Source organism: Mycena indigotica, assembly GCF_014461135.1.
Source record: "Mycena indigotica strain 171206Taipei chromosome Unknown Mind.scaff0005, whole genome shotgun sequence".
NCBI lineage: Eukaryota > Fungi > Basidiomycota > Agaricomycetes > Agaricales > Mycenaceae > Mycena > Mycena indigotica.
This window is the reverse complement of record NW_023503004.1, coordinates 5,406,486-5,415,267: the sequence shown is the minus strand read 5'-3', so window position 1 is coordinate 5,415,267 and position 8,782 is coordinate 5,406,486. Positions and strand designations below refer to the sequence as shown.

The window sequence follows — 8,782 nt, the reverse complement described above, 5'->3', positions numbered from 1 at the left end:
ATGCTTAACCCGTAAAGTAGTCTGTAATCAAAGTGGGAAACTGGATTTTGACCTGTTCACGACGTGTATCGCGTGTTAAACGTGACAGATTAGCCTCCAGCTGTCGTGCATAGATGTCATCCCGATCTGCGAGGAAATGCCGAAGGAGTGCAGTTGCCTCGTGAACTTCCCCGTATGTAGGCGGGTCAGGAATCTCTTTTATCTTCATCGTCGTCGTCATTGTGTCCACCGTCAGCTTTCCTTGCCTCGACAGCAGCCTTGATCTGCTCGTCAGTCAGCTCCTCAGACATCATCTCATTCTCCTCTGAGATGTCGATGAGCTCCGTTGTTGCCAGTCGATTGTTTTTATGCAAGGCTCCACGCCGCTCCAGCTCATCCAGGATGTCTTCCAGCTCGGCAACAGGGTCATTGTCTCCATCACCATCTGCTGGAACCCGTGACTGACTACGAGCAGCCGTGGCAATGTTGCCATTGGCGCTTTCGTCTGAGGAACTCGGAGGTTCGGAAAGGGAGTCCATGCTTGCATTGCGAGCATAGCGTTCTGCGCCAGGAATGCCGGATTTGCGCCAACAGTTTTTGATTGTGTCTCCACTGACTTGCCGCCATGCTTTGTCTGCAAGCCGCATGGCTGCCAGTTGGTCGATGTGGTAGATTTGGGCTGCAGTAACGCCGGAATCAAAACGTTCGAGGGCACGTTGCATAAACAGTCGACGGTAGTTGGCTTTGAAGCACCGAATGATCCCAGCGTCAAGCGGCTGAACGTGAGATGTGAGATTGGGCTCGAAGGGGATGACACGGATGTTTGTAAGATGTTTCGGGTACTTGTGGCCTTTGAAATTATCTTGCAGGAGCAAAATCTTGCGGTTTTCTCTCCGTAGTCGCTTATCCCAATCACGCAGCCATTTCTTATGTAGTGGGCCCACCATCCAAGATGCTGCGTTGTTCCGATAATAGAAACCGAGCTCTCGTGCTGTCTTCTTCTTGAATGCGCGCGGATGTTCTGCTTTACCGATAATGAATGGCTCGAGTGTTTCGGAACCATCAGCGTTGGCTGTGAATGCATAGGTGAGCCGTTTCTTGCTTCCTTTGACACCAGAGGTCTTCTTCGTCATGAGGCGACGATCCGGAGGCATCCTGTATCTGTCAGTTTTGAGATTGAATGTCAGGAAATTACACACGCCCAGAACAAGCCTGTCTCGTCCATATTAAAGATGTCCTTGCGTCGATATGCTCGTGCGATCTTGTAAATCATCTCCTGCTCCATGGTCACCTTTGCAGGATCCACCGAGCCAGCTTCGCCATGACGCTTGAATTCCTTTAACCCACACCGTTTCTTGAAGCCCCGCAACCATCCATCGCTAAGTTTGACGCGGTCTTCCATCGGAACCTTGCAGAGGTCGGCAAATTTCGTCCATTTCTGGCGTAGAATCTCGCCAGACAGATGGACATTGTGCGCCATGCAGTTGTGTACCCAAAGCTCCATCATCTCATCGACGACTGGATTCTCCACCAACCTGACATGTTTTGCATCTGCTCCACGTCCTGACTCAACAGCTTCCTGCCACCTCTGTCGCAGTGTGGCCTCTTGCTTGATCCACTCGGAAACCAAGGGTTGCTTGATGGTGACATGCTGAAGTTCCTCATTCCAATGCTCTGCGACCTGCTTTTGAGTCTTCGATGGGTTGGCCTTCCTCCAATCGAGAACCCTGATCTTTTCTTCAAGTGTCACATTGCCCTTTTTCTTCCCTTTGCTGGCTTTGTTTTTTTCTCTTGTTGCTGCTGACTTCGCCTGCATGGTGACCTTCTCCTGCTCAGTGTAATCACGCTTTCCTATGGCCATGAAGTCAGAACAGAGCAAGACATCCTTGGACACTCACTTTTGAGAGACTTCTTAGCTGTTGGTTCATTTTCTCTCTCGCTTCTTCAGCATCTGCTTCAGCCCCACTTTCCAGCTCTCCTAGCCTGGCCAACTCCTCCACCATTCTTGTCTTTGCCTCGTCCAGTCTCGAAAGCCCACGCTCAAAATCGGAGGAGTCATCTAATTGGTCAATGACAACCGTCTCGTCAACATGGTTTGCACCATCATTAAGCCATTCTTTGTCTGCATCTGTAATTGTTTCTCTGCGGTGAAGACGGGCAAGAAGCTCCTCCTGGCGTGTCTTGGTCTTTGCGAGGAGCCTTCGGAGACCACGTTTTACACTAGCAAGGCTGAAGCCTGCCATGGTAGCTTAGCGCTTAGTAGCTAATAATTTTTTTTGCAGTCGTGATGGCTCTCAGTGATCTCGGATATGGGTTATAACTCGACAAAATCTTATGTATTATGGGGTACAGGGAATATGGGTTTTCTACCATAGAACATAGTTGGGGGACCACTAAATCCTATGGGTTAGAAGGAATTATGGGTTGTGATGTCTATGGGTTATGTAGACTTCGACTGTATATATATGTATTCATGTGAAGTTTGTCCAAAAAGACAAGTTCTGCACCTCTTTTGATCCCATCATTGGTCACATGATGCAAGATCTTATCTTATCGTGGGAATACATTACCCGATATAGTAAGGGAGGGGGGGTCCTGAAGGGTTGGAAAAAAAGAAATCCAACCCTATATCTAAGATTTGAATCTTGAACCCCCCTTGTGCCTTTGGACCAGTCCATAGATCTTTTGTATATGCACAAATAGTAGCAGTAATATCCAATGAACTATCCCTGCATAGATCTGTATTTTTATCTGGAGAACCCAGCTCTTGATAATTGTGGCATGAAAAAATGCTAAACTTGGGACATTTTAAGGTATCCTGCATATCTAGCCACCTATAAATTTTCAGCTGAATCTATCGTCATTGCAGTGCACAGTAGCACAATGGAGATTTTGTATCACATGGATGACCTAAATAGGTAATATGATGACTAATTTCCAACACGAATCCATAACTTGCAGAAGCATGTCATGTTAGGACGTAGGAGAGATTGGCGCGTTGGATGTCAATTATGGCCCCGCATTTGCGGCGTTCTCCGGCCCCGCTATCATATGCCTCCATTCTTGCGTCGTCGGCAAGCCGATGCTTCCGATTTCCACCAGAATCAAGTGAGAAGCTGTGAGAAGACTGCCAATCGATTGGGCGGGGCGCTCTAGCAATGCTGCAGTTGCGCTGCAGCCTAATAAGCCATGAATATGCGAACTTAGTGGTTGCATCGCAACTCATCTTCGGGGTATTCTTCTCCCTTCAGGCACCGAGAGCGGCCGTTGCGCAAAACGTGGGAGGTAAATCAATTTAGGGCCTTGACGACAATTGACATCTTGCCTGTCGGAGATATCGGGCCCTAGACTCGGTTAGCGTTTCGCCGGGTATGGCCGGTGTGGATCCTGTGGAATCTTTCCGTGGTGCGGGGGTTGGAATCGAAGAGCCAGTGGGCGACCGTAGGCTTCGTCTGGATGTGATTTACCAAGCCTAACGCCACATACGCGTACACAGTCCCGCTGTGGTGGCGGTGGCGCGGCATAATCATCACCATCAGCTTCCTTGACATTCTGGAATTTCTCGGCGCGGCGCTGAGTTCCCACGCGCAACACCACTCTTCCACAAACCCAGTACTTCGCCGTGCACGGCGTAATGAGAAGCAGGATACGGCGCTGATACTGGTGCGACGGGGCCCGGACGCTCGCATCGAAAGCCTCCGCGTAGCTTGTTTGTGTTCTCCTTTTTTGCGGCTGGACTGAGCTGCTGCGCAGGATCAGCGGTGTCTCGGGCTTCCACAGAGAAAACACCCTCCAAACTCATGACCCACGCGATTCTGCAGTTGATTCTCACTTTTTTTGCGATCATGACACAACACCACCGCTGACACAATATTCTATTCCCAATACCATCCGTCCCACAGGTACACACCGCCCAGCCACGCCGAGACGGATGCATTTTGCCCTCTTTTGACCTTCCTTCATTTGGGCATAGCCTCTTTTTTCTCGCTCGGTCTCTCGCGTGCTCAGTCACGCTCCAATCTCTTTCTCCCGACGACCACCTTCATCTTTCTTCCGCTCCTTCCGCCCCCATCCCGCCCGTCCAGCGGCGACGCTTCACCCGCACGCGATGTCATTCGCTTCAGCCTTCTTTCCCCCCGGTGTAACACTGGACAACCTCTTCGGCGCGGCTTTCATTGGCTTCGCGCTGTCCTGTCTCGCGCTGGGCATCTGCACCAACCAGGCGGTGACATACTTTTCGCGCTACCCGGGCGACCGACCCGCGTACAAGCTGCTCGTGGTTCTGGTGTGGGTCCTCGCGGTGATAGACCAAGCATTTATAGGACACGCAGTATATTTTTACACAATTACGTGCGTCGCCATCGGGGTCGTTGGAGCTGAGCTGACCCTTTGCTGCAGCAACTACGCTAATCCCCTCATCCTTATGGACCACGTCGCCTGGACACTGATCGTTCAACTTACTGTCGGGGTGCGTCCTTCGTCCAGCCTGTAGGATCTGGACTGCAGATCGTTAACCCAATCCCTCCATTCAGGCTGTCGTTGGAACGATAGTGCGCTTGTCCGTCGCCGTTCCGCTTGCCGTCATTCGCTCCGTTAATCTCCCGTCTTCACCAGGTGCTTTGCTATGCGAGTCTGGCGCTGTATGCTCTTCCTCGCTTTCCCCGTTGCTGCTCTCACGCAAGCCCACGTATAGTCAGCCAGCGAAACATCCCTGTCACAGCCATGCTCATCCTGTTGACGATCGCCGAGATGGGTAAGTGCTATTCTCGCTCCCGCGCGCACTGTCCTCATGGTTTCCATCTAAAGCGCTTGCTATCGGTAAGTCGGATTGCCCGTTCTCCCCGTTCACATCACCGAGATGGCTCGGGCTTTCATCTATCGTCTTTATTCGTGGCATTGCAACTGATCCGTTTTCCCCCCGCAGTCTATACCGTCAAAGTGTGCGTGTGCTCTTAATTTCGCGGGTCCTCCGACCGTGTTGCTTATTGCGTTTGGCTGTTTAGGTTCCAGAATCCATTCCTCACGGTGCTTCCGAAGCTCAAGCTCACCGCGTCCCTCGCCCTGGGCTTCGCGGCATTTACGGACGTCGTGATTGCATGCTCCCTCGCGTTCTTCCTGCGCAAGTATCGAACCGGGTCCAAGCGGTATGTCTTAGCAATGAAACTGCCCAAATGCAACCTGATCCCCCCTAGTGCAGACACTTTGGTTAAGAGTCTGACTGTTTACGCCGTTAACACCGGCGCAATCACGGCCGCGGTTAGTATCTGTACTCTGGTTTTTGTGCGTTCACTCCTTGCCTATGACTATATCTACTGATGTTTCTGAAGTATGATCTGTACCCTACAACCTTCAAGTTCCTAGCCTTTTATTTCATACTGTGTAAAGGTGGGTGTCTTTGACGTTTATCTTGTGGCATGGCAGTTAATGGATTCAGTATACGCGATCTCGTTCTTTTGTACACTCAACACGCGACGAATCATTCGCGGCAAAGGCACTGAGCGCTCAGATGGGCGCTCGGACGGGCACACCGGACCGAGCGGTGCGACTGCAGGCCGGGCGCCAATCAGCACCGGCCCGCGCTCGCGCTTCAGCATGACCGGTCTGGGCCAGTCGATGGTGACCGGTGGGAACGGGTCGGTCAACGCCTATGGCCCGGGCTTCGGGCTCGGGCGAAGCAAGTCGGGCTCGGGCACAACCGGCCATGTAAGTGGCCTCGTTCCTCTTCGGATCTCACTCAGCCGGCGCAGAACCTGGAGATCGGCGTGCACCAGGAGGTGTCCGTGTCCTCGGATGTTGACGAGATTGACTTCCGGGAGACGAAGGACGACATGGAGCTGTCGCCCACGCTCACGTCCCCGACATATGCCTACGGGTCGCGCGTCGGGCAGGCGCGGCAGGAGCTTACGGGTCCCGGGGCATACGCTTATTCGAGAGATGAGGAGGCGGCCTATGGCGGGCGCGAACGCGCCTTTGCGTATGGGAGGTGAAGCCCCGGATATCCTCCCTCAAAAGTAACCCAAAGTCCGCGCCGGTCGGACGTGAACTCTCACTACTTACTGTATTTTTGGCCCGGATCTCTCTGTCTGTTGCTGCATTCGTTACTACTAGTTGCTTTTGTGTTTGTAAATCTTAACAATTCTGTTTATCTAGACAAATCAGTCGTTTGGCCACCGGTTTCACACGTATGATACTTGACAGAGTCGTAGCTAGCTGGGCAGACTCATCAACATTAGTAGGCCTCTGCCAAACACTACGATATCCGAGTCAAGAAAGCAACCCTGACATAAATCAAACTGAGATATGAGAATGATATTCAGCACATTGTCAGTAGAATATTTGTATGATATTTCTGATTGAATTTCAGTCTGTATAACACACACCGGGGTTTCTGTATATAAAAAATGTATATTTTAACAACTTTGCCTCATCTGCGAGTCGAACCGACGACACGACTGACACTGAGTACGCATTGCCACCGCCATGTTTCACGTGCGTATGACGTGACGTGGCGTCAACAAACGCTCATCTCACCGGATGTTAGGCGGTACAACGACTGGTCTCAGCGTTCACAGGCTTCCGAGACTTATCGAACAACCATGTGAGCTGTTGCAATCGGCGAAATCCCAGCTAAAGAATCATATAGTGATCCACTTGGGCAGAGCCCAAAGCGCCCGTGCCAGCTAGCCGCTGCTAGCACAACGCTGCATTGTGTAATGCGTCAGTCACTCAGTGCGTTGCCTGCAGCCGTGGAATGCGGCAAATCCTAATTTGGAAAACACGGCTATTCCAGATTCGGCATGCGACGTCCGCGGCGACTCCGCGCCGAATTAATCCAGCGAGCGGCGCTTGGCACTCGCTGGTTAATTGCGTATCTGGATAGCCGCATATGCGCTTCACGATTCTCAGGGTCTGCTACACTATGTCCGTTGACTTGGCGGATCGCTCATTGCTGCGTGACAGAAGATCCGTTGGTCCCCTTTGCCGCGCAACTGCCTCGCGACGCTAGTAGTTACGCTACGACTGCGAGCAAGTATAAATGACGCTGGGACTAGTCATTGAGGAGAGCCATCCCCCAATTGCCCATGTCACGCACTCTCCTTCTTCCACTACTTTTCGCCGGTGCCTCACTGGCAAGTTGGCAATCGCTCGGCATCCCCACCTCACGGACCGGCGCAACACTCTCGGTCAAAGCATTTAACATCGGCAACCTTACGATTGGGGGCACTGCAACGGTGGTGCACCCAGTCCTGCCTGGCCGCGAGACGACGACGGTGCCGATGTTTGGTTTCCTCCTCGAGCGCACTATCGGCACAGGCCCGTCCGCCAAAACGTATCAGTATGTGTGGGATTTGGGCATTAGAAAGGACCCCGAGAACGCGGTGCCGCCTGTCGCAGAGCTGTTCAAGGCGTTCCCTGGCGCGCTCGACGAGCCTAAGGATATTACGGAGCTACTGGTCGCGGGTGGAGTGAAGTTGGAGAGTATCGAGCAGGTGTTCTGGAGTCATGCGCATCTGGACCACATCGTGAGTTCCAGCGCCTTCCTCTTCTGTCTCTGGGCTGAGCAAGTGTTCAGGGCGACATGAGCAAGTTTCCCAACTCAACTGGGCTCGTCATAGGCGCTGCCACGAATACAACGCCATATCCCGCAAACCCTGCGTCCCAGCTTCAACCGAGCGATTTTGCGTGCGACTCTGTTTTCTTTTACGTCAACCGCTGATCAGGTCCGTTCTTTTAGCGGCCATACTCTCTCCAAAGTCGACTTCACCACCTCCAAGCTCCTAATCAACAACCTGCGCGCCGTCGACTACTTCAATGACGGCTCATTCTACCTTCTGGATACACCTGGACATATCGCAGGGCACATGACTGGGCTCGCCCGGGTCTCCACCTCTCCACCGTCCTTCGTACTGTTAGCCGGGGACACTGCGCACCAGATTGGTGCAGTGCGCCCACGCCCGCTACTCCAGAAACACTTCCCGTGCCCTGCCCATGTTCTTGCAGACGCACGTGCGCACGTGTCGACTGACTTCTTCTGGTCCTCTGGGTCGAAGTTGGGCCAATTTGACCTGCTGACGCGGAGTGAGCAGATGCTTGACCTCGCCGACGTACCGGGCGGGCTGTACGCGGACCAGCCGACCGCCGTGGTCAGCCTGGACAAGGTTGCCCTGTTCGACGCCGATCCCGATGTCTTTGTTGTCATTGCGCACGACGTCAGTCTCCTCGGCGCGATGCCGGTGTTTCCGCAGACGCTGAATGGGTGGAAGAAGGGTGGACTGAAGGAGCGGACGGTGTGGCGCTTCTTGCAGCCCGATAACCCCGCGTTTATCTTCAGCCCCGTGTGACAGCGATATGACTCGGAGGCTAGTGCGCTGCAATATTTAGAACATATATGAATATTTCTTTCCGTCATAATTTAGCTTCCGGAATTTCAAAATATATCCACAGTGACTTTACTTCATGTTAGCTTTGACAGATTTGTTTGCGCCGCTTAGTAGTCAACTTTTGGAATGACAGTGAGCAGATCGGTCTTGCAGACAAGTGTTCCTTTCGAGTGCTGAATGCATGACTGCGGGATGATGATGAGAAATTTGGCACATGATCATGTCACGCTCAGTGCTTCTTGACCATCTACCACAATCATCGATGCAATTACATCTCTTCGGTATGTACTTATAATGTCCGGCGTAAGGAACAGCGAGATAATTAATCCAGGCGGCAATGGCGGGAAAGGGTGCACGACTTGAAATGCAGAATAATCGAATATCAGCGTAAGTCAGTAATCTTTCTGCGGACCTTGCGGCTA

General features: G+C 52.3%; 2 protein-coding genes across 2 annotated transcripts; both read left to right on the top strand.

The window, feature by feature from the left end:
- Nucleotides 1-4,087: 4,087 nt before the first annotated feature.
- On the top strand, nt 4,088-5,966 carry MIND_00651700 (uncharacterized protein; the record flags this gene model as incomplete). Its single annotated transcript, XM_037363247.1, has 12 exons — nt 4,088-4,329; nt 4,378-4,447; nt 4,512-4,537; nt 4,594-4,619; nt 4,673-4,732; nt 4,786-4,797; nt 4,904-4,919; nt 4,983-5,123; nt 5,172-5,259; nt 5,307-5,364; nt 5,414-5,682; nt 5,727-5,966. 12 exons carry the CDS (start codon nt 4,088-4,090, stop codon nt 5,964-5,966), a joined length of 1,248 nt encoding a protein of 415 aa, XP_037221168.1.
- Nucleotides 5,967-7,061: 1,095 nt separating this feature from the next.
- Nucleotides 7,062-8,321, top strand: MIND_00651600 (Metallo-beta-lactamase superfamily protein; the record flags this gene model as incomplete). Its single annotated transcript, XM_037363246.1, has 3 exons — nt 7,062-7,502; nt 7,553-7,662; nt 7,715-8,321. 3 exons carry the CDS (start codon nt 7,062-7,064, stop codon nt 8,319-8,321), a joined length of 1,158 nt encoding a protein of 385 aa, XP_037221167.1.
- Nucleotides 8,322-8,782: the final 461 nt, after the last annotated feature.